The sequence below is a fragment of the Tachysurus fulvidraco genome, chromosome 7 (genome assembly GCF_022655615.1).
Source record: "Tachysurus fulvidraco isolate hzauxx_2018 chromosome 7, HZAU_PFXX_2.0, whole genome shotgun sequence".
Lineage (NCBI taxonomy): Eukaryota > Metazoa > Chordata > Actinopteri > Siluriformes > Bagridae > Tachysurus > Tachysurus fulvidraco.
This window is the reverse complement of record NC_062524.1, coordinates 27,158,010-27,183,805: the sequence shown is the minus strand read 5'-3', so window position 1 is coordinate 27,183,805 and position 25,796 is coordinate 27,158,010. Positions and strand designations below refer to the sequence as shown.

Sequence of the window (25,796 nt, the reverse complement as noted above, 5' to 3'; positions counted from 1 at the left end):
TAAAGTCAGGAGCGAATGAGAAACGCTGTGCTTCAGTACAGTTGCCATTTTAAAGTAATCTTATTTTGGATTTTATTCTATAAAGGCTATTGGATGCGAGGCGCTAACCTTGGAAATGTTTCCAGGCGGGGAGGTGGAGGAATGAGTGACATCTCTGCCCTTTAATAAAGAGAGACTGGTGTTGTGCTGCAGCGTTCGCTAAAACAGACTCATGAGTGAAAACAAGAAGCAGCGTCTCAGAGCACACCTTTTTACCTATTTCTGGATTTGGCTTTTAGCCTAGCTGCATTCTTACAGAGATGGAATGTGTGTGTGTGTGTGTGTGTGTGTGTGTGTGTGTGTGTGTGTGTGTGTGTGTGTGTGTGTTGCTCTCAAATTAATAATAGTCAACAGGGAGAAGGGAGGAACAACTTGAAATAGTCAGAGTTAAAATTAGAATTTACACCCACGCCCACACACACACACACACACACACACACACACACACACACACACACACACACACACACACACACACCAACCTACTTCTTAGTCCCCAACAAGAGCCAAGAGCAGATGGAAATCATTTTAAAGGAGCAGTGTTTACATTTTTTTTTCTGCCATCTGCTGCACGTGAAAAGAACTGCAGAAGGGGCGGGGCTTATTTAAGGGCCAGAACATTTTTACCAAGCACATGATATGAGGAAGCGGATCCTTTCCAAGACAATATTGCGCAACAGTTTTAATAAATGGTACGGCTGTTAAACACTTCTAAATAGAATTTTTTTTTATATTTTTATATTTAATTTGATATTTTTTTAATATTACCAGTCGTGTATTTCAAGCTTTTATTTATTTATTTATTTATTTGTTTGTTTGTTTGTTTGTTTGTTTGTTTGTTTGTTTGAGTACAGATTGCTTGAACGTTGTTTTGCGGAAATTTTTTTCGTTCTTTCTTTCTTTCTTTCTTTTTTTCTTTCTTTCTTTCTTTCTTTCTGTCTTTATTTATTTATTTATTATTCGCTATTCATCTTACTTTGCCAAACAGGAACAAAAATTATATATAAATAAATAAAAGAATAAGACAAAAATTTCCTCCTTCGTTGTATATTTCCATGACGTCAGCGGTAGGTTCGGTCCGTTCTTTAGTGATACTGATCAGAGACAGGAAGTTGGTGCTGTAGGACTCAGAGAAGGCAGGATTTGTGATTTTTAATTCCGGAGATGGAGCCAAAAGGAAAGGAACCAAAACAAAATGCAGTATACAGCAAAAGAAATAAAGTAAACGTGTGTATATGTAACGTTGTAATGCTTGGTTTGTGGATATGGTTGTACAATTACACAATTACACAATTACACAATTACACAGAAGTGAATGGATGAAAGGCATAAAGTTGTTCTTTAATACATCTGCTGTGGTGTAGGAGGAATAAAACACTGCAGGTTCTTCAGTTTTTCTCTAAACCGTGTTTCTGAAAAGCCGCGTTTACACTGCAGGTAAAAGTGGCCCAAATCTGGTGGGGTCAAGTGACCAGGTCAGACTTCTTCAGGAGTAGTGTGAACACTCAAATCCTCCATACCACTTCCATATGTGGTCCTGAATCAGCCCCAAATCTGATTTTTTCCAATGTGGCTGCAGTGTGAACAGCCAAGGCGGATTTGATGCGACTTTTACTCTGCTTCAAAAAGATTTTGCCGGCACAAAAAAAAAAATTCTTGGCACAAAAAAAAAAAATCCTTTTTTTGTGCCAGCGAAAACATGACACAAACGTGACTGGTAACGTGTGTGTGTTAAGAGTGTTACATAAAGTGGTTACGTGAACCAGCTCATAATGTTTGCATTGAATACATCACATAATAGCATTACATTATATGTTTGCTTGCACCAGATGATACAATACTTCCTCCGTAACGTCGCCAACTTTTTAGCGCGACGGCGTGCTGCGTGTGACGTCATCGTTATCGTTCGTTTGCGCATGCGGGTCAGTTCGAAACAGCAAACTGTTCACACTGGTATCTGATATAGGCCATATTTTAAAAGTTTATGTGAACAGCCAAACAAAAAAAATCAGATCTGAGCAAAATATCCGAATTGAGCGTTAAGACTTGCGGTGTGAACGTGGCCAAATTTGCTACTCGTCCTTTAGACGTACTTACGACTTGATAACTCACAGCATTGTGTGCTGATGCTAAATCATGGAGCAGCTACACAACATTCATTATGTCATAACAGGTTATTAACATTCCGCACGAGTTATCGTCAAGTCTTTGCGATCACTTCTACCTTCACTGTTCGTTGAAAACGCCAACCGATGATCCAGAATTGTTTTTATTCTTCCTCATGGAACACTTCCTGTTAACAACTTTCTCCCTCTGAGGTTTTTTTCCCTCTCTATTTGTTTTTCAGGGAAAGAAGAATACGTGGCGACCTTCAAAGGTTCCGAATACTTCTGCTACGACCTGTCGCAGAACCCGATACAGAGCAGCAGCGACGAGATCACGCTCTCGTTCAAAACCCTGCAGAGGAACGGACTGATGCTGCACACGGGCAAATCGGCCGACTACGTCAACCTGGCGCTGAAAAACGGGGCGGTTTCGTTGGTCATTAATTTGGGGTCCGGGGCCTTTGAAGCCCTGGTGGAGCCAGTCAATGGAAAGTTTAATGACAATGATTGGCATGATGTCAAAGTAACAAGGAATCTTCGTCAGGTAACAGTGCAGGAGGTTCTAGCTAATCAGACCTTTAAATCAGTGACGTTTTTCTTTTTCTTTCCAAATCCTCAGCCTTTGTTGTAATAACTTCTAGAGAATTATACATTTCTATCTAAATTCAAATGACTAAGTATTAGAACTTAAGCAAATTTGAGCAGGGGATAACTCTGAGAACATAAGTCAAAAACAGCCCAGGTTCTGTAGAGAAGGAGGAACCGGGATTGCAGTGTCGCTATAACAGACTGGATGGGTTTTATTTATTTATTTATTTATCAGCTTCCTAAAGAACATTTTTAACGTTGGAGCTTTGATCGGTTTTGCCCACATATTAAGTTTCCAGAAGTTAAAAAGTAAAAAAAAAGATTCTTCTAGGATGTCACTTTGAAGGACCGTATCTATCACCTACTGTAGATGACCAACAAACCAAGACCCATGAAGAACTTCAAATTAATCCAGAGGTTACTGCTGTATGGTGTTCCCCAAAAAAATCAACCGAAGAACCCGCAAAAGTTTGTAATATCATTTTAGGAGCTAGAGGAGAGCAGAAGAACTGTCTGAAGAACCATATGTGTTTGATTAGGGGACTGAGAGAAGAACCATATCAATTTCATAGAGATCCTTTTTCCTAATGGATTTTAATGATTTTTTTCTGGTGTCCCAAGAAACTTAATGAATTCCACTATAAAGGATAAAATTATATAGAAAGATCTTTAAAGCTGAGCACAAATCATGGACTGAATGGTTTGGTAAAGAACCAAATATGAATATACAGTATAGGACACTAAAAATGGTTCTTTTAACCTAGTCCTTGAGACAGTGGACATTTTAGAAGACGTGCTAAGACAGGTGCTGAGATTCAAAAGCATCAAAAAACGAAACAGATCGTGTTCATTAGATTTCACCTAATACACGATTTGATATCAGTTTCTACTCAGATCCCTCAGAGCCTTTGTTGTAGGGTTCTACATACCATTTGCTGTGGCTCCAGATCCCTTTAAGAGTAATGGCAATGCAGTTTTGGGTATTAGATGCCTCTTTTCCACCGGAAAGAACCGGGTGCTGGTTCAGAGCTAGCGCTAGTGCTGGTTCAAAGTTGGTTCCACTGGCGAACCTTCTAAGAACCGGTTCGCCTTTCCACCGGCTAGAGAGCATCACAGTGCCGAGTGTGATGTCACTGTATACGTGTCACGTGTCCCAGCAACGTTAGCGCAGCAGCGACAAACACAAACACAACAACAATGGCGGATGTTACTTTATTGTTAATGCTCATGGCTTTGCGAACCTACATCGGCATCCAAACGCGGCGAATAAAACGTGTCCGTGCGGCTCCGTGTAATCTGTATAAACGGAGGTTGTAATTGATAAAGTACATAACGTTATTTTATCGTTAACACGGAAAACACGTAAGCCTTAGCATGTAGCTACCTACTATCATGTGTGCTGATAATGTATCATATCGCGGTAAAGTAAAAGTGTATTAAACATTAGTATACTTAAGGTACGTTATCAAATGCGCTAACAGTAGCCCCGCCCCCAGCTCCTGACGCAATCGGTTCTTAAGTCTAGACCAGCAACGTTTTGGTGCTACTTAAGAACCACTTTTCCTGGTTCAGAGCCGGTGCTTTGGCGGTTGAAACAGAAAGAACTGGTTCTAACTTAGGCTCCGAACCGGCACTCGAACTTCCTCGGTGGAAAAGGGGCAGTAGATACCTCTAGCTCCCTAAATGGGTTCCCAGAGCCCTCACAGACAGGGAGACCCTTTTGTAAGGTTCTGCATGCAGTTCCAATTTTAAGACATTCCCAATAATCCAGATGCGGTTCCAGATTTGTTCCTTTTCCTCCCAAAAGTACTTTGATGTGAATATTTAGAAAAAAATCATTTTTAATCAAGGCGTCCTCTGGTGGAGATCACCTTGTTTTAGGATTCTATGTATATTTGTTAACAAATGACAAAAGAAATAGAACACATTATGGGTTATTTGATGATCATTTAGACTGTAATCTCAAGACCCTTTGTTGATGGGTTTAAGGATTTGGATAGTTTAATTTGAACTATTGTATGGTTTATCATACAGTTCTCACAGATGATCAAACCAAAGAATGTATGCAGTTGAATTATTGTAACGTTTTAGACATAGAATGTAAAGTAGGAGAAAATACGGGTTCTTCAAGAGTTCTTTGGGTCGGATAGTTATGCCTGGCTTCCTGAAAGATTTCTACGTTGACCTGTATGATATGGAGAATCCTTGTTCCCAAATGGAGACAACCCAATGACTTTATAAGAAGTTAACCCTAGATGTATTGAATTATTTTAATGTTTAGCTAGAAAATGTGGTTTCTTAAGGGGAAAATGCATATTAGAAGGGTTCTTTAGAAGCTTTAGTTATCCTTAAGTTCCTACTAAGGTTTCTACATTGAACCATGTGATCATGAGACCAGTTGTTGTAGTGTCTACAGTTGGCAAGACGAATCAAACATTTTAAAACTGTACATTGAGTAATTTGTTAAAGGCAGGGTCTCCGATGTTTGAAAGCCAATGTTGTCCCACCCCTGTATCGATAGCTCCGCCCACACATACATACGTAACCCAGGTGACTAACAGAAAGAAACGTGTCTTTATCATAGCTGAAGGGAAGAACAATACGATTGTAGATAAACAAACAAGCAAAAATGCCACACAAGCATAATGATGTAAAGGACAAAGGCATATATTAGTTCTGTGTAACAAAGCAAAACCAACGTTACTCACCTATCGAGAAGGAAAAAAGCACCTCGGCGTCTTAAGTAAAGTCGGCCACATATTCACAGGTCGGAGTTTCCCGAGTCAATAACTCCTGAGCTAAACGCTGTTACTACACAAAACGCGGTTGTAGCTGCCTCTCTACATTACTACGATAGAAAAGAGGTGTTATTTGTGTAGTAACAGCGTTTAGCTCAGGAGTTATTGACTCGGGAAACTCCAACCTGTGAATATGTGGCCAACTTCCTGCTCCTTCAGTTCTCTCCAGCGCTGGAAAGCTGATCCTATATTAACACGTCCTACTTCTTGCCTTATCACAAGTCTTTCTTCTCTTTCTTTCTTTGTTTTTATCCTCCATGTGAATGTTAAAACCACCTTCTGCTAATGTCACACATGCGCACTGAACACTCTCTCCGCCCATATTGACAAGCCCCGCCCCTTTCTGCTCATTGGCTACACGTTTGTTTATTATTCGGCCCAACTCAGTTTTCTGAAGCATTTCTCAAAAATCGGAGACCCTGCCTTTAAAGATTTCTAAAATACTGACTTTATGAGATGGGTTTTTAAAGGAAAGTGCTAGAGTGCAGTCTAGACAGAGTATGCCCTTGCTCAAATCTCGAATTACTTAGATTTAACTTCTGAATCCAGCCCATTTTAATGATTATAAATGCATGCATAGTCAGGGAACAGATCATTCCTCTCTCATTTCTGTGTAAGGATCTTCTTCATTGCTACGACCTAAAGAGGAAGGCACGGGAGCCGTCAGGTCTCAAGGCCACGAAACCGGGCACATCGGATGCCGATCAGCCCAAACAGGCTTAAAAAAGGCATTTGAGTCAGATTACAAAGCGGATTTTCATCAAAGAGGGTCGACCGACGCGCTTCGGGCCTTCTCTCTTATGTGTGATATCAAGAGAACATAAAAAAAATACTTTCAGACTATCAGCTGTGCACATAGATACACGGAGATACAAATCAGTTTTAATTCGAACACCAGCTTGAAGTTATGCTTTTTTTTTTCTTCGTAAAACTCGTTTGCCCGTTTTTTTCTTTTGGGGTACTAACATGCTGTGGGAAACTAACGTCATCCACATGGAATGTGTCATTTTACTAACCGATCTTTCTTTTCTCTGAGAGTGTACTAACATTGGTAGAAGTCATCATATCTTTTTTGAGTAACAGTCGTTGTTCTGTTCACAGTTTTAATTTCCTTTCTCCCCCCTTTTCCACAAAGCATTCAGGCATTGGACACGCTATGGTAAACAAACTACATTGTTCGGTAGATATCATTCTAATTGTTTCTTAGTTTGGGTTTGCCGTGTGTTTCTTTTCTTTCTTTTTACTGTAGACGTCATAAAACCCAAAATAAAGGGGACTTGCGGTTGGTACTTCTCCGCTTACTTATTTTCCTCCGACTCAATTTTTTTTCCCTCCACATTCTCTCCATTGGTTGCTTCTAGTTGATTGGTTGGTGGGTTGGTTGATTGGTTGGTTGGTTGGTTGGTTTTCTCCTTCCTTTATTTCACCTCTTGTCCAGTTCTGTGCCTTTCAGGGCCTTCACCTTGTGCCTTTTTTGCATCCAGCAGTGGTTCACAGCAGTGGAGGACCATCTGCTGGCTGGTGCTCCGTGGCTTGGCCAGTTGTGACCCCATGACCTCAGCATGGCATGCTTTCCTAGCACTTTCACTATCTTCTCAATCCCGCTGCTTTTTCTTTGTATCTTCACTGCTGTCCTAAAACACCTCCCGCTCACCCGGCTCTGCCCTTCGCGTAGCATGAAGCGTGTGGCATCTGAGCGTAGCTTCGTTCCATTTACATTGCCCGCATGTGCTTCCCAAAGCAAATCAGCATGAGGCGTTTTGTCTCTGCTTCATTTTGTGTGGTTAAAACCAGCAGTGGTTGTGTTTCACTCGGCTTCTTGCATCTAACCCTGAGATGAAATGTTCTTTATTTTTCATTTCAAGTTTTTGGAATACAAAACTAAAACGACTAATCAAACTAAAAACTGGCACCTAGTTACCAGAACATGTACTAACACCATTTTTGTGTCTGCAAAATAACTTTTATGTTAAAATACTAACACAAACACTAACGCCACATTGGGCAATCGGTTTACACGCTTAAGTAGAAACTAGAACTTTTTAGTGAATTAACAAAGGTTAAAATGCTTCATTAACTAAGAAAGACATGAAAATGGGATTTAAAAAAAAAAATCAGGAGAAATTTAAAGCTAGAGTATTACGGTCGTTATAATGAGCGGTCGATCCAGAGCAGCACAAAAGTTTAACAAGAGTATAGCGTGTCCTTTTCCTGTGCTTTGTTGTCTAGGTTACGATATCCGTGGATGGAATTCTTACCACTACGGGATACACGCAGGAGGACTACACCATGCTAGGCTCGGATGACTTCTTCTATGTGGGAGGAAGCCCTAGCACGGCCGACCTGCCCGGATCTCCCGTTAGCAACAACTTCATGGGTTGCTTGAAGGAGGTAAACATCTCGATTCTTGCCGAATTCGCTGCCGATTGGCGTTTTTTTTTTTAATTCTAAAGAATTTATTTAGCAGAAATTGTACTTGCAGAACAAACCACTTATAGCAACAAGTAGGCTACTTTCCAACCTGCATCCAGTTTATTATTACTCCTGAATTCCTCTTTTTTATTTGTTTTTTCTTGAAAACACCTTTTGATATTTAAACGATTTGATTTTCATAATTTGTATTAAAAATTTAGTTAGATTACTTTCGAACCTTGGGGGCACAGTGGCTTAGTGGTTAGCACGTTCTCCTCACACCACCAGGGTTGGGCGTTCGATTCCCGCCTCCGCCTTGTGTGTGTGGAGTTTGCATGTTCTCCCCGTGCCTCGGGGGTTTCCTCCGGGTACTCCGGTTTCCTCCCCCGGTCCAAAGACATGCATGGTAGGTTGATTGACATCTCTGGAAAATTGTCCATAGTGTGTGAGTGTGTGTGTGAATGCGAGTGTGTGTGTGTGCCCTGTGATGGGTTGGCACTCCGTCCAGGGTGTATCCTGCCTCGATGCCCGATGACGCCTGAGATAGGCACAGGCTCCCCGTGACCTGAGTAGTTCGGATAAGCGGTAGAGAATGAATGAATGAATGAATGAAAATTTTAGATCGGTTACTTTCGAACCTTGCTTTGGTATCTTGTGACATTAAGTGACTAATGTGACGAGTTAACATCTGTTGTAGTAAATAAAAAAAAAATAAAGAAACAGCAAATAAAGTGTACAGTAATAGGAAAGGGAAAGCTTCTCGAGATTCCAAGACCTAGATTCCTGCAAAGATCATGTTCTGTAACAAATGCTAAACAAACACAGAAGCTATATATCCTGCATGCCTGTTTGTTTGTTTGTTTGTTTGTTTGTTTAGAATGCTTACCAATAAGGTTCGCAACCAATCTACAGCTTGCGCGACAAATCAAGATATTAAGAATCTACAGCTTTCAAGCTCATTCTTCTTTCCTTAGTGACAGCCTTGTCTGGAAGGCGGGGTTTAAATTTAATTGCTGATTTGGAAAAATTTTTGAGAAATGTTTTGAAAAATTGTTAAATAAACATCACGAACAAAAATGCTACCTGTGTGGGCGGGATTATATAAACAGCTCCGCGAACATCGCTAGTCAAAACCCTTTCTAAACTCGAGTGATGTCAGACAATGGAAGGACGGAACTGCCAGAACCTTTCAGTTTAGACCCCCCCCCCCCCTCTATGGGCTTAAATCTGAATACAGATCCAGAGAATTTAATCTTGAAGTTAGAAATTGAGTCTGTTTAAAAACAGACTACAGAAGAGCAAAACCTTATTAGTTTACACTATAGGACCCAGTGCTTAAAGAAACTCACGTCAATTTAGAAAGTCCAATGTCACGTGTAGGTCACGGAGTAAACTGGCTTCATCATTCTTCATGACTTTATGTTATTCCAATCATTCTACGTATTTTAAATTTTCCATCACCTTTTTAATGGGTTTTTCGGACATCAAAAGCCATTTTGCAATGTGCTAGACTTTCTAAAAAGCGCTTCGGTTCTCCTCTCGTCATTTATCTCTTAATATCCGAAAGTTCAATTTCTACTCGCCGGTGAAGCTCGGTTATTTTTTTCCTTTCTTTCTCGCTGCATCTTTACAGCTGTCCTAGATTACAACCTCCCCTCCCCACCTCCAGCCGACGAATCTGTCCTCACTGAACCTTGAAGAAAGTCCTATGGGGACTTTTCCATAACTAGCACTTGGGTTCTTTAGCACATGGCTGCTCTGCTCTCCTTCTCGAGCTCATTAGAGAGCTCAGCTCATTAAAAGAGAAAGAGCCCTGCTTTTAAACAACGACATTTTAAACACAATGTGGAAATATTACTGCCTCTGTAGAGCAAATATTCTCCTACGCTATCACCGTTAACTTCGTAGCATCTCGGTGACGGCCGTCCGTGTCGAGCGTTCGCGAGTTAGCCGAACCTCGGAGGGACACAAAAGAGGTCAAGATTCATCTCAAGCCAAATTGCTCCTGTTTTTCAATCACTTGCCGAGCATCTATAAAGAGTCGAGAGGGTTTCGCTAGCACCGTCCACCAATGTTTTAACTTTGCTCCAAATTAACATCGCACCAAATGAGGTAATTGAAGATGAAGGAGCGTGTTTATCAACCCGAGTCGTTAGCACAGCAAGCAATTACTCGTGCCTGGTTTACAGAGGCGGCTGCTTTAATCAAACAATGAGCGAGTGCAAAGTGATTGAGAACACCTCATTAACACCTTGCCATCTACTCCGTTCTCATATTACTTTCCTTTTGACAGGAAACAGATACATCGCACTCACGATCACGGTTTTCCGCACGATTATGTGGTCCGTACGTGAAAACAGCTACGTTTTAAGGTTATGCGCTACACGTGAACTCGGTTACATACGTATGTAAAACTCAGTTAGAAAGTTATTCGTGTGCAGAAAATAAATCATAAATTAAACAATGACTCTAAAAAATTCATCTTGTTAAACAAAACGATAAATTCGATGTAAAAAATTACATCGGAAGAAAAATCGAAAGATCCAGATACCGAGAAATGAAGGAATCAGAAGTCAAAAATTCACATGCCAAAATGAATCGTATAAAAACGTGTGTGTGTGTGTGTGTGTGTGTGTGTGTGTGTGTGTGTGTGTGTGTGTGTCAGAGTGTCCCCATGGAATAGACTTCAGGTTCCTCGTGGCCCTGAGTAGAATAAGTGCTACAGCAAATAGATGCATGGATGGATGGATGAATACAAAATGTGAAAATAGATGAATTGAAAATAAGTGTGTAATCATGTGTAGAGCCTAAAAAGCACATAAATTGGCCGTGTGAATCCTCTGATGATGCTTCATTATCAGACCCTCTGAAGCCTTTCACTCTCAAAAAAAGCCCCTCACAAGGCTGTGTGTAACTTCCAGGCTGCCTGATGGTGTGTAAAGCTGCAGCCAGGTTCTTGACACGGTTGGCCTCTGATTGATCACACGGGCTCGTGGTCACGCTCCTGAGTCTTGCCATTCCCCTGTTCCGACTCTTGGCTCCTCTGTTCTGATGATAAAATGTTGTTGTGGTAATAGCTTCGTTGTCAGTTCTTCGAGCTGGTGACAAATGAGCTCGGCGCCACTCTCTCCTGGCCTGGTGGAAAATGCCGGGATTGGAGCTTGGTCCAATTTCGCCAGGCTCTAAAAGGTGTCCTTTGTCTCCACTCCCCGTATTGATTGCATTTTATTGGCAGTATCTGCAGTGCACTTGGGCGATGTGACTAAAGAATTGCAGGTGTACTACCTGTTTCTTTTTTTTTTCTCCCTCTGGATAGGATCCAGTGCCAAGCAGTTCTTCTCAAATCGCTATTTGTTTTTTCCCTGTAGGCTTCTTATGAATGTCAGGCTGAAATGGAGGACCTGATGGAAAATCGTACCTGGTTCTCTCTCTCTCTCTCTCTCTCTCTCTCTCGCTCTCTTTCTCTCTCTCTCTCTCTCTCCTGACTTTGCTTGCACACTCTATTTTGCACCATATAGAAATAATCTCGATATCACCAATTGAGAATAAGTCATATATTTCCAGCCGAAAGTCATCAATTCAGAAAAGCGCCACGGACCAAGTTCACAAACCAAACGCTCTTACCATCCCGTTTCCCACCAGGACACGTTCATAAATAACAAGCAGAGGCCATAAAGCTAGCTTTATATACTCCCTGTACTGTATTTGTGTACCCATTCCAGATTAGCTCCAGTGAACACTTCTCTGCCTCATGCTAATACGGACATGTCCCACTGGACATGTCCCTGTTTTTTGATGGAATATTAAACATGATAGAAAAAATGGGAATTTAACCCATTTACTGTAAAAAATCAAATGCTTAAAGCTGACTTTCATATACACATATAAAACGTCAGTTACTCTCAAGTGGTGCTACGAAAAAGCTTTCGCTCCGGCGTCCGTGGCTGAGAACCAGGCGTACTTTTACTCGCGTGTCAATCACAGTGACTTAGCCAACCCCAGGCATCTCATGTACTGTATGTAGAAGAGGGCAGACATTGATTTTCTTCTAAATGCGTTACTCTGTCCTTTCCCGGTTCAAAATAGATAATAGATGTGTTGGTAGGCAGCACACACTGGCCTTCACCCTCTCTGGTTGGTGGCTGTCGTAGGAGAAGATGGCTGATGTGTGGGAATCGGTGTGAAGCCAAATTCGGGAGAAAATTGTGATAGAAATTTCCAAACAGCTCTAGTTATCAGCGGTAACATTCATTCATTCATTCATTCATTCATTCATTCATTTTCTACCGCTTATCCGAACTTCTCGGGTCACGGGGAGCCTGTGCATATCAGGCGTCATCGGGCATCGAGGCAGGATACACCCTGGACGGAGTGCCAACCCATCACAGGGCACACACACACTCTCATTCACTCACACACTACGGACAATTTTCCAGAGATGCCAATCAACCTACCATGCATGTCTTTGGACCGGGGGAGGAAACCGGAGTACCCGGAGGAAACCCCCGAGGCACGGGGAGAACATGCAAACTCCACACACACAAGGCAGAGGCGGGAATCGAACCCCCAACCCTGGAGGTGTGAGGCGAACGTACTAACCACTAAGCCACCGTGTCCCCACAGTGGTAACATACAGTAATATCTAATAACTAATAATTAATCATTCATCAGTAAATGGGAAAAAAGGGAAAATCTTTAGTGTAACACTGTTAATATTTGTGTGAGGTTCACTTCAGAGACAAGCTCAGACAAGTCAGCTTGTCTCCACTCTGATGCAATAAGCTAGGACAGCATTGACCTTTTGACAATTTCTATAGAGACATTTAATGTGTCAGGCTACATCATTTCAGATTAGCTGTAACTTTGTCTGTGTCTTCAGTGATCTAAGAGTACATGTAGTGAACTTCTGGGAAAGAATTTCTGTGTGCTTGACGTCTTTCTTGAACGTTTGAACCAACACTAACGGATCTAATTGTATCCAATTACTCCAGCACATCTAACCATAGATATTGTAAACGTAGACAAATCAGCTATACAGAAAAGAATCGCATGACAAAAGGCAACATTGGAAAAGGCAAAACTCTGAGTCTATGTACTGTAAAGAAGAAGCAGAAACCTGTCCTCTTCTGGGTGACACTGAATGGTGTGATTATAAATCTTTAATGTGGACATGTGTAGAAGATGAAAGACAAGCTGGACTGTCTTGAATATTATGATTAAACCATCTTTAGGGTTTTATGTGGGATCTTATAAAACAGTCATAGGTACAGTACAGAGCCCCAAGCTGAAGTTGAGCATCAGGAATGTCCTGAGGTGAGCAGCAAGCATTAGAGCTTAGCATGTATAACTTGCATCTCATGAGATGGGAGTTTCCATCTTTACCTGTGTGTGTAGAGTTTACAAGTTCTCCCCATGCTTAAAGGTGGGGTCTCCGATTTTTGAAAGCCAACGTCGACATATAAAATCACCAAAACAAACATGCCCCTAACCCAAACGGGTCCCACCCCTGTATCGATAGCTCCGCCCACACATACATACGTAACCGAGGCGACTAACAGAAAGAAACGTGTCTTTATCATAGCTGAAGGGAAGAACAATACGATTGTAGATAAACAAACAAGCAAAAATGCCACACAAGCATAATGATGTAAAGGACAAAGGCATATATTAGTTCTGTGTAACAAAGCAAAACCAACGTTACTCACCTATCGAGAAGGAAAAAAGCGCCTCGGCGTCTTAAGTAAAGTCGGCCACATATTCACAGGTCGGAGTTTCCCGCGTCGATAACTCCTGAGCTAAACGCTGTTACTACACAAAACGCGGTTGTAGCTGCCTCTCTACATTACTACGATAGAAAAGAGGTGTTATTTGTGTAGTAACAGCGTTTAGCTCAGGAGTTATTGACTCGGGAAACTCCAACCTGTGAATATGTGGCCAACTTCCTGCTCCTTCAGTTCTCTCCAGCGCTGGAAAGCTGATCCTATATTAACACGTCCTACTTCTTGTCCTTATCGTAAGTCTTTCTTCTCTTTCTTTCTTTGTTTTTATCCTCCATGTCCATGTTAAAACCGCTTTCTGCTAATGTCACACACGCGCACTGAACACTCCCTCCGCCGCATATCGACAAGCCCCGCCCCTTTCTGCTCATTGGCTACACGTTTGTTTTGATTTTTGTTTTGATTTTAGTTTATTTTTCGGCCCGACTCAGTTTTCTGAAGCATTTCTCAAAAATCGGAGACCCTGTCTTTAAAGGTCCTCCTCAATTTCAGTAGGTTGTAGAAAGACTCCCACCTTTGTCCCCTGGTACAGGCTACAGGTTCCCTGTGTTCCTGTTTAGGATAAATGCTACAGAAAATGGTTGGATGAAAGAAGCTTTAAGGGATCGATTTGAAAAACAGACTTCTGTTTATATCAGATCAACTTTTATATAGATCAACTTTGGTGTAGTGATACCAATAATCAAGGGTAATGCCAGAGCCTACAGTACTTCATCCATCTACCGCACCTTTCTGGTCAGGTGGATCTGAAGGCTGTTATGGGAAATAGGTGGAGATTCAGCCAAGATGAAACCAGTCTGTTCACCCAGAAAGTTTAAGAATAAAGACAGCAAGGTTAAGTTTTTATATCAGGTTGCTTACAAAAGTACTTGTCTTCTTTATGTCTCAAAGCATCACAGGTCATAAGGAAGAGTACATGAGTGCACAAGATTTAGATTGATAGGCAGGTCAGGTACATTATCTGCATCCTGGGTTGGAAGTTCAACCTGGGGCAACTATCTGTGGTCAAGTTTAAAGATGAGGAGGAACTTAACAAGGGCCTGGGTAGATGGAAAGAAAATGTCAGCTCCTTCTGTTGTTGCTGATGTTTTACTCAAAGCTGCATTTCCAAGTAAAACTCGTAACCTAAAAAACATCAAATTATCAGACCCAAGGTCGAACCTAGTGGCATACCAGAACCTGTCTTCTGCCCATTTTCTTGAGCTTCCCATTTTGTTCGCACAATTAAAATTTAACACGGATTTGGATTTATAAATATATATATATATAACCTCATCCATCTGTGTTGTTCAGTCTTTCGCAAGTGTAAAGATATTTGTCCTTATTATATTTAGCACATTACATTTAACTCTGAGAGTTGAGGACAAATCCCTTTGCTGAATAAGCAAGCATGTGCTTTAAATCCTGTTAACGCCCAAAGTTTTATTATTTTTCTAAAGAATCTGTAAAGGTTTCCTATATGGTTAAAGGCACAACATAACCACAACTCGTTCTATCACCCGTTCGTATTCACCTGCAGAGTTTGTAAAAGCTTGCAGCACTTTTCAAGATCCTATATTTCTTAGATTGATGAGTCATGTGCAATGGTGCCGCTGGGACTACTGCGTCAAACTAGCCAGCCATAGAGAAACTTACAGACTGTTTGAAGGACTGACAGAATACTTTAGAAGGAGATCTGAAATGTTTTTTTTCTCAGTTTAGTTCTTGGAGATTTGACTCATTACCATTTGAACCATTGGTATGGCCATACTGTCGGAATATCCACTATATTAAAGGCGGGTTCTCCGATTTCTGAAAGCCAATATTGACTTATAAATTCGCCAAAACAAACACGCCCCTAACCCAACCCTTCCAACCCCTGTATCGATAGCTCCGCCCACACATACATACGTAACCCAGGCGACTAACGGAAAGAAACGTGTCTTTATCATAGCTGAAGGGAAGAACATTACGATTGTAGATAAACAAACAAGCAAAAATGACACACAAGCATAATCATGTAAAGGACAAAGGCATATATTAGTTCTGTGTAACAAAGCAAAACCAACGTTACTCACCTATCGAGAAGGAAAAAAGCGCCTCGGCGTCTTAAGTAAAGTCGGCCACATATTCACAGGTCGGAGTTTCCCGAGTCGATAATTCCTGAGCTAAACTCTGTTACTACACAAAACGCGGTTGTAGCTGCCTCTCTACATTACTACGATAGAAAAGAGGTGTTATTTGTGTAGTAACAGCGTTTAGCTCAGGAGTTATTGACTCGGGAAACTCCAACCTGTGAATATGTGGCCAACTTCCTGCTCCTTCAGTTCTCTCCAGCGCTGGAAAGCTGATCCTATATTAACACGTCCTACTTCTTGCCTTATCGTAAGTCTTTCTTCTCTTTCTCTCTTTGTTTTTATCCTCCATGTCAATGTTAAAACCGCTTTCTGCTAATGTCACACATGCGCACCGAACACTCTCTCCGCCGCATATCGAGAAGCCCCGCCCCTTTCTGCTCATTGGCTACACGTTTGTTTGGATTTTTGTTTTGATTTTTGTTTATTATTCAGAGCGACTCAGTTTTCTGAAGCGTTTCTCAAAAATCGGAGACCCTGCCTTTAATGTAGAACTTGGTTTAGAACTTCTCAAAACATTTTATACTCACTGTTTTCTGAAGTCTGGCTGCTGTTTATTTTTAGATCTCATGATATATATATACATATATATATATATATATATATATATATATATATATATATATATATATATATATATATATATATATATATATATACATATATATTTTTCCTGCATTTCAATCCGAACCCTCAGGAGAGATCTGGGTCATACCTGCGGTGTGCTCAGCTGTGTGTTCTTATTATATCTTGACTTGCATCCCACACGTTCCTACGATGCCCTTGTTAGACTGAATAATGTACACCGCACACTCCAACAAGTTGTCGTCAAGGTTACACACATGCTCCAAGGTGCTGCTTTTGGATAATGGTGTTTGGCTTCTTTTCATCCCAGTGGCTGGATTGCTGAGGTCTCAGAAGCTCAAGTGTGTGTTTATGGGAACAAAAGTGACATGCCAAAGACTATTTGAGTTACTGGAGAGTGACAGCAGGTCCCTCATAAGTAGATGTGAGAAAATCTACTGTAACATTTGTGAGACTTTGTGACAAAGCCAAAGGATGAGAAAAAAGATAGATGCTCTGGAGATAACGTGACCGTATAGCATAAAATTTAGTTACTCTCATATAATTTTATGACGGCCGTACGAGGGTTCTTAAAAAAAAAAGCCCACAATATCAATCGGAGATGCCTGAAGGTGTGCTTGTATTTTACGTTATTGTAATACATAGCAAAGTTTTGCAAGTACAATTTTTGAGATGAGTGTCCTTTGTTGTCAGGATACATCTTTTGTTCCTTCTGTTAAAGAACGATTTTTTTTCCTCTCAGACTTTTAGTAGAAGTGTTGACTCGCTTTTCCTTCATTCTGCCACTTTTGTTTGGTTTCTAAGGTGGTTTATAAGAACAACGATGTCCGGTTGGAGCTTTCCAAGCTGGCTTTGCAGGGTGACCATAAGATGAAGATCCATGGCGTGGTGGCCTTCAAGTGTGAAAACGTAGCCACTCTTGATCCAATCACCTTTGAAACACCGGAAGCTTTCATCACGTTACATAAGTGGAACGCTAAGAAGACCGGCTCCATATCCTTTGACTTCCGCACTACGGAACCGAACGGGCTACTTCTGTTCAGCCACGGGAGGCCAAAACAGCAGACCAAGGAGGCGAAGACTCCGGTCACTCTTAAGGTGGACTTCTTCGCCATTGAGATGCTGGATGGTCATTTATACCTGCTCCTAGACATGGGCTCGGGCACCACCAAAACACGAGCGGTCAATAAAAAGGTGAACGATGGCGAGTGGTACCATGTGGACTTCCAGAGGGATGGAAGATCAGGTAAGATACTTTCCTTTTCTTAAGGCTTGTTAAACAATAACTAAATAAAAGAGCACTGTGGTAAAAGGGGGATAGAGCACTTAGAGACATAAGAAATAATCATTTTCCCCCCAAACCCCCCCTGCCCGCCCAATATGACCTTTTCTTCTGTCATTTTCTCAATGTCCTTTAGACGTAACTGCCAGTCTTTATCATACTCCTTTACTCGTTCTTTCTTTTTTTCCCCCTTTCTTTTTTTTTTAAAGCGATTATCCTTTTATCATTGTAGATGACAAAGTGCCACAGATATTTAAGTAAACTGTTGATAATCTGACATGATTTGAGTCATTTTTGTGTTATCTTTTTTATGCTCCCGGGGAAAATACGGAGCATCTGTGTAATGTGAAGCACAAGAGATCTGCTGCTGCTTTCAGCCATCAGCCTAACCATCCAGATCTCAGGCAGGTTTTTGTGGAGCTCATTTCAGACCCGGGAGTTTAAAGTTCATGTGTCCCTCGATACCTTCTCATCTTTAATGACCCTGAGCAAGTTCCTCACATCTGGCTTTATCTCCATGCTTCTAAAGACCTCCTTGTTTTGAGTTTCCTCATGGCTGGGGTAGCGATCATCACTCTGAAAGCGTGTCTAGATCTCCGGTGGATCGGCTCGGCTCTCCCGCAGAGCGTCCTCCATGCCCTGGCTTCTCTGGCAACTTATCCGTGTTGATTTGCTTATCTAAGCAACAATTTGTTAGCATGCGCTTGTGGCCAAGTCCTCGCAATGTCACGCTGCAAATTAGATTCACCCTCACCAACCGGTTTGTGTTTTCCACTCCATCTCAAGAGCGGGAAATCACATTAGTCGTTTCATTACCCCTATGGAGCCACATGGAGAGTGAGGACCTGAGTGTCAGTAAAGCTGGAGCTACGCTTGTAGAAATTTCCTCCCGTCTACTTCTTTTCTAGTCTTGAATGTTTTTAAAGCTAATGAGTCTGAGGTCTGAGTTTGTGAGAGGTGAAGGAGGACAATTTTAATGACAAGCTTTAATGGCTACTTTTGCCCAGATGAGCTTGATGTCCTTCATAATGGAGAAACTCGAGATGAATAACGGAGCTGATTTTTGTGGCTCATTTCCTGTTACTGTTATTTCCATGTTTTTTGTTTGTTTGTTTTTTTAACAGGGACATTTTTAGTATTTTTGTCAGGATTGAATTTTTACTCTGAATTTGTCTTCAGAATACATCGAAATGAAATATTAGATGAATTTTTAAACCTCAAAACACATTTCCTGGACTCCTGTCTTGCAGAAAATTAACATCATCTTTTCTTCTTTAAATTGTGAAATAATTCATATTTAAAAATCGATGTGCCTCGTTGTTCCGTGTTAATTACAAACGATGTGTAATTAAATATAAATACAAATAAATATATGTAACTCAGTTTCTTAATATTTCAATTATCCATCAATTTACTGTGCAGATTTTATATGCAGATTACACTATCAAGTTAAAATCCATTATTTATTTCAGTTCCCCGATGATTCATTGTACATTTTAAAACTCACCTGTCGTTCAGGTGAAACAGTGATGGCATCAGATAAAAGGAGGAAGAGTCAGGAGAAAGAGTCTGTGGTAGCTTCTGTGGCTGAGCTGCATTATTGGAAGATATAGACCAGGGGTCTGCAACCTTAAACACTCAAAGAGCCTTTTGGAGCCGTTTCCCATAGGAAAAAAAACACAGGGAGCCACAAAACCCATTTGACATCTAAAATGAAGAGAACGCTGCATTTATCGTTTTTTACCTTTATGGAAAGTACAGAAAAAACTGTAGTGTGTTGCATTTATGAAATCGATGAATTGCTACCGAGTAAACAAAATGTTATTTCTGCAGGCAAACAAAAATATTTTGAACAGTTTGAACTAACAAAACAGACGCTGGGTTGAAGGTTACTTTCCAATAAAATGTTCAATGTCTAGGGGCACGGTGGCTTAGTGGTTAGCACGTTCTCCTCACACCTCCAGGGTTGGGGGTTCGATTCCCGCCTCCGCCTTGTGTGTGTGGAGTTTGCATGTTCTCCCCGTGCCTCGGGGGTTTACTCCGGGTACTCCGGTTTCCTCCCCCGGTCCAAAGACATGCATGGTAGGTTGATTGGCATCTCTGGAAAATTGTCCGTAGTGTGTGTGTGTGTGTGTGAATGAGAGTGTGTGTGAGTGCCCTGTGATGGGTTGGCACTCCGTCCAGGGTGTATCCTGTCTCGATGCCCGATGACGCCTGAGATAGGCACAGGCTCCCCGTGACCCGAGAAGTTTGGATAAGCGGTAGAAAATGAGTGAGTGAGTGATCAATGTCTAATTGTGTCCTCTTGGTATTCATGACATCAAAATTTGAACTTGCCGCCTGCAGAAAACAAAAAATGCGTCTGCTTCTGTGTCGGATTTTACAGTTATTTTGAGCGACAAACAAACAAACGCGGTTTATTTTAATGTTACAAGAGCATCATAATCTTAGAATTTAGAATTAATTTTTTTTTTTAAATTAACTAAATAAAATAAAATCTATTTTAATTAAATATTTATTTTCCAAATCTACAGGGAGCCGCAGCAGAGGGACGAAAGAGACACTTGCGACTCCGGAGCCGCGGGTCGCCGACCCCCTGGTTTAGAACATTTTTTAACTTTTTCATCATTTAGTTGTCATATGGTCAATGTCAGCACTCTATAAGCTTTGCCTTTTATACAGTAGAGATTGTGTTGTGGGCGTGGCTACATGTCAATCAGCTGTTGAATTGGTAATTTACAATCTCTAGCAAACGAAATACATTTACACAAAACTTTATTAACTGATCGATGAAATTCTGGCTGTTGTTCCTGATTCTGAACAACAGATATTTTCCAGCATGGATGTAAGTTACTGACACCGAATCCGAGCTCTGATGAACGTGCAGTGTTGATAACGTCTGATAATGGCTGGCTAGTTATTCAATGAAAGTTCTTGTATAAACTGCTTTGCCAGGCGTCTTAATCCGAGTGTTGGTTTAAATCGTGTTCCACACAGCCTTTGAGCATCGTCCTCGAAAACACAGCAGTGCAGCGTAATCCTTTCCCAAACACTCACAGGACGAGAATTGCAGTTGTCGCACTCTCTCTCGAGTATAATACCACCTCTGATGTTCTCTAAACCTGAATATCAGAGTAATCCCAGTCCAAACCCTGAGAGCTAACAATTCCAGTCCAAACACATGCTGAAGCCTGAGTGTGTCCTTCAGTACCTAACCCTGAAGCCCCCAACGCTTGGCGAAGCCTTATTAAAGATTAATAGATTCCATTGCGCATTAAGCTTTAATAAATTCTATTTCAGTGGTTCTGCGAGTATCAGACGATTAAAGGCGAGCGCTGTGCATTCTGATCGACATCCCTGATCCCCTCGTACTCCAAACCTATTTTTTTTCCCCACCTCCTCGTTTTCCCAATCCCCCTATCTCGTTCCACATCTCGTCCATTTTGTTCGGCTTCTTTCCCTCCCATCTCCCTCTCCTTTTTTTCTTTATCTCTCTTTCTCCTTCTCTCTCTCTCTTTCTCTCTGCCTTGCGTTGCTATGGAAACGAGAGCCGATTTCCTCCGAGGACCAAGCCTGTTACCGTGCCGACCGAGATGCAGGATAATGCAATCGGCTGTTTTTTTTATTATTTATTTATTTATTTATTTTTTTATTCCTTTCCCCTCTCGCCTCAAATCTGTGACCCGGGTGTGAGCTCTTCACCCACGCTGGTACTCTGTGGCTCAGTAGACACCCGATGGGATACAGCCAGCAGGTGGATCACGAAGCGCCCGACAAACGCTCTAAGTCATCAATGGCAATATCGAAACAATTCAATAAGCAGCTCAGGCAGGCGTCAGAGGCGCACCCAGTTTTATAGCTTCCACCCTTTATAATGCACTAAAGCTCCTGACAGCATGAACTCACACGCAGCACAGGCGATTTGTCATGTTCATCCCTCGTCGTCCCTCTGAATGTTATGAATAGTTCCATTTATCATGCTTTATCAAATCGGAGACGTCGAGAGCGCTTGGGAAGAATGCCACCTGCATAATTTACTCATTATAGTCCCAAAGGAAAAGAAACCGAGAAAATTCAGAGTATTAAAGTGAAAGTGTCAGGTCCAAGAATGTGTAGGCAGTGTAGATCAAATCAGAGGGGATTTTTTATATCTAACAATCTGATGCTATTAATAAATAAAAAATAATATCATCCCTTGTATCTTCTCATGTAAATGATCATCAAATTCCTGCCTTGTCTTTTTACAGTTTCTTAATTATTTTGTGCTACGTCGTATTACGTTTGTCAGTACAGAAAAAAAGCGACTCTCGTGTCACAAACTCTAAATACAGATAAGTAGCAAAGCAACTGGAAATAACCGATTTGGTGTTTTTTTTTCTTTTGTCAGATTGCACCGAATCATGGAACTTCATATTCAGTTCTTTTCTTTGTTTTCTCCCCATTAGAGTATATAAAACTCTGGTGTTGTATAACTAGCGGTTACTGTCTTCGAGATGGCCGATGAGTGTTCAGACTTCACCAGGAAGGCTTTGACTTCGGCGTATGTTGATATTATCCAGGTCTTAGTTTGTTGTGTGTGAACCTTGAGAAGTTCGTTCGGGGACCTTTCTCTTTTGATTAATAATGCATCGGATGAAAGTAACATTTTAAAACAGTCGTCCCGGGAGTGTGTGAGTCTCAGAGTGTGTGCTGTGTTGGGTTTTTATGTCACAGGGTTTATGAATCCCCTCAGTAGCTACTGAGCTCCAGAGTAAAGGCTCATGAGAGACTGACATCAGAAGCTGGGGAGGTGTGGAAATAATTACACAAACTAATATAATATAATATAATATAATATAATATAATATAATATAATATAATATATAGTATTACTACAACTTTAACTACTACTGCTGCTACTCCTAAAACTAGTATTACTACCTCTATAGCTACTACTGCTGCTACTCCTAAAACTAGTATTACTACCACTATAACTACTACTGCTGCTACTCCTAAAACTAGTATTACTACCTCTATAACTACTACTGCTGCTACTCCTAAAACTAGTATTACTACGAATATAACTACTAATGCTGCTAAAACTAGTATTACTACCACTATAGCTACTGTACTACTGCTGCTACTGCTAAAACTAGTATTACTATCCCCTACCTTAGAACTGCTGCTACTCCTAAAACTAGTATTACTACCTCTATAACTAGTATTACTATCCCCTACCTTAGAACTGCTGATACTACTAAAACTAGTATTACTACCACTATAACTACTACTGCTGCTACTCCTAAAACTAGTATTACTACCACTATAACTACTAATGCTGCTAAAACTAGTATTACTACCACTATAACTACTAATGCTGCTAAAACTAGTATTACTACCACTATAGCTACTGTACTACTGCTGCTACTGCTAAAACTAGCATTACTATCCCCTACCTTAGAACTGCTGCTACTACTAAAACTAGTATTACTACCACTATAACTAGTATTACTATCCCCTACCTTAGAACTGCTGCTACTACTAAAACTAGTATTACTACCACTATAACTACTACTGCTGCTACTCCTAAAACTAGTATTACTACCACAATAACTACTAATGCTGCTACTCCTAAAACTAGTATTACTACCAATATAACTACTAATGCTGCTAAAACTAGTATTACTACCACTATAGCTACTGTACTACTGCTGCTACTACTAAAGCTAGTATTACTATCACCTACCTTACAACTTCTACACAGTATTACTACCACTATAACTACTACTGCTGCTAAGTAAACCTCACATGTTTATGACTTTCCTCCCAGTACTTCTGCTTCTTTTCTCAAGTGATATGCACAAAGATTCCCTTGAGAGCTGGGCGATGTGGCGTCGGAGTCGACGCGGAGAACCGAGCGGTCGTTTCACCCGCGGCTACGAGGAATTGCTCATAACAGATAACAAATTCAGTCACTATCAGCAGAGGGCACAAAAAGTGTCAGAAGATGTTGGGACGTTGAACTGGACAGAGGGGTGAAATGTGTAAATAAATAAATAAATAAAAGAGAGGTGACGCAGATGGAGGAAGGAAAAACAAACACCCTGACAAAGCTCATCTAAAGTAACATGGATTCCGGAGATAAAAGTCATGGTACAGGCACTAGCTTCACTTCTCGCTCGTGACATAACATAACATCCACTTTCATCTCTCTACTTAGCATCTAGGTTAGCCGAGTCTGGCGCTTCGACTCAGAGAGTATTAGTGAAATCCAGTTACACCAAGCCTGGTGTGTGTGTGATGTGGTTACAGGCGAGGAGAAGAACCACCGCGATCTTACTTAGCGAGAGACCGCAGGAAGGCTTCTGAGTCGTACGTCTAATCGAGCATAGCTGATATGCAACATGTGACGTTGCTAACCTCATTTTTCTCAAACACACACACACACACACACACACACACACACACACACGTTAAACTTCAATCATTGCTCCTAGTTAAAGAACAGAAAACATACTGGCTTTACATAAAAAAAAAAACTCTGAAAACAGAAAAACATTCCTTTGGCCAAAACACTTTGTTTATTGTGTTAACAATTTGAATTTTAATAAAAAAATATTTTCTTGCTAGCACGGATTTCTGAAATATACGCAACTTAAATATATGTATGTACTAGGGGAAAAATAGAAATGCTATAAAAAAAAAACATTAGATTTGTTTTTAGTTGGGAAACAATAAAAAAACATATAAAAAATAAAATAAATAAATAATAATAATAGTAATAATAATAATAATAATAATAATAATAATAATAATAATAATATTTTAACTGCATATTTTATATATTAACAAGTAAATTTTAAAAAGTTTTTTTCCTTATAAACACACACCCATTTATTTCTCTTTTACCACAGCAATTTCAATTCTTTTTTTTTAAGAATTAATAAAAATAATCCATTCATCAGTTTTTTTGTATTTTTTTTTATATATCCATCTTTATTTATTAATTTGATATATATACAGTATATATAATGCCTGCCATGAATATATAACATCATCAGGTTTATGAGGTTAAGATCATGACATCTCTCATGAAAACATTTGCTAACTTCATTCTGCTGTAAAAACCAGCATGTGATGAACAGACCTATAACAGCAGACATCATATTTAGCTCATGGAAATGATTCCAAATAAAAAACAATAAATACATTTCAATTTTTGTAACTTGAATTTTTAAAGATTTATTAATGTAAGTTTAAAGTTTTTCTCCTTTGATTAAATCATGTTTCTTGTATTTGTAATATAGTTTTTATTAAGGATTCATTATTTATTATTACAGTTTTAATTTATTGTGGTAAAGCTCCTAAAAGTAATCAGTGTGTATCAGTGTTCTGTCTACGCTGATCGGCTTCCTGAACCTTATTTATTTATTTATTTGTTTGTTTGTTTGTTTGTTTTTCTACTAAATTACATTTCAGTCTGCATTATTTCTCCTGTTCTGCTGCAGATTTGCTATCTATCGGTTTTTCAGAAAGTAGCTGGAACTGCAGATTGTTTCTCATGGCAGAGATGAATAGCTGCTTGTGGTGGTGTGTTTGAGAATGAGAGAGGTGAAATGTGCACCCTCTGCACCGTGTGGGCCCTTAGAGCCCGAGCGTGAGCAGGTTCCTCAGTAATGAGCTTGATGGAGTGAGGTCGTTAGCTGCTGCCTGGGGAGGACGTGACTGCTTACGGATACCGGAGTTCCTGCCAAGAGCCGGACACTGTCACGTCCCTCCAGCTGTGCGCACTCTGGCCGGGTTCAGCGGCAGGCTAAACGGGTCTGGCTCCAGATGTTTACATGTGGTACCTGCTTTTTGTGCTTCTTCAGATACTTCATGTTCTTCATCATTTAAAGGATTTCAATTCTTTTTAAATAGTTTTTATTCCTTTCTGCAGTTTAGAATTTTAATAATTATCACTCTGCATTTCTATACTACACTTCTACACTACACTTCTACACTACACTTCTACACTACACTTCTACACTACACTTCTACACTACACTTCTACACTTCTACACTTCTACATTTCTACACTACACTTCTACACTTCTACACTACACTTCTACACTACA

The 25,796-nt window shown here is 40.4% G+C and overlaps 1 protein-coding gene across 24 annotated transcripts in view; it reads left to right on the top strand.

Annotated features, from left to right (window-relative positions):
* LOC113650021 (neurexin-1a) overlaps positions 1 to 25,796 on the top strand; it is a 298,946-nt gene that overhangs the window by 78,186 nt on the left and 194,964 nt on the right. For 16 of the 24 annotated variants that reach the window (XM_047815790.1, XM_047815789.1, XM_027158041.2 and 13 more), the window contains 4 exons: positions 2,387 to 2,688; positions 6,666 to 6,689; positions 7,760 to 7,921; positions 17,223 to 17,664. In XM_047815790.1, coding sequence (XP_047671746.1) covers positions 2,387 to 2,688; positions 6,666 to 6,689; positions 7,760 to 7,921; positions 17,223 to 17,664 — 930 coding nt within the window. The remainder of the gene's footprint in view (positions 1 to 2,386; positions 2,689 to 6,665; positions 6,690 to 7,759; positions 7,922 to 17,222; positions 17,665 to 25,796) is intronic. The other 8 variants (XM_047815788.1, XM_027158045.2, XM_027158040.2 and 5 more) reach the window with 1 other exon arrangement.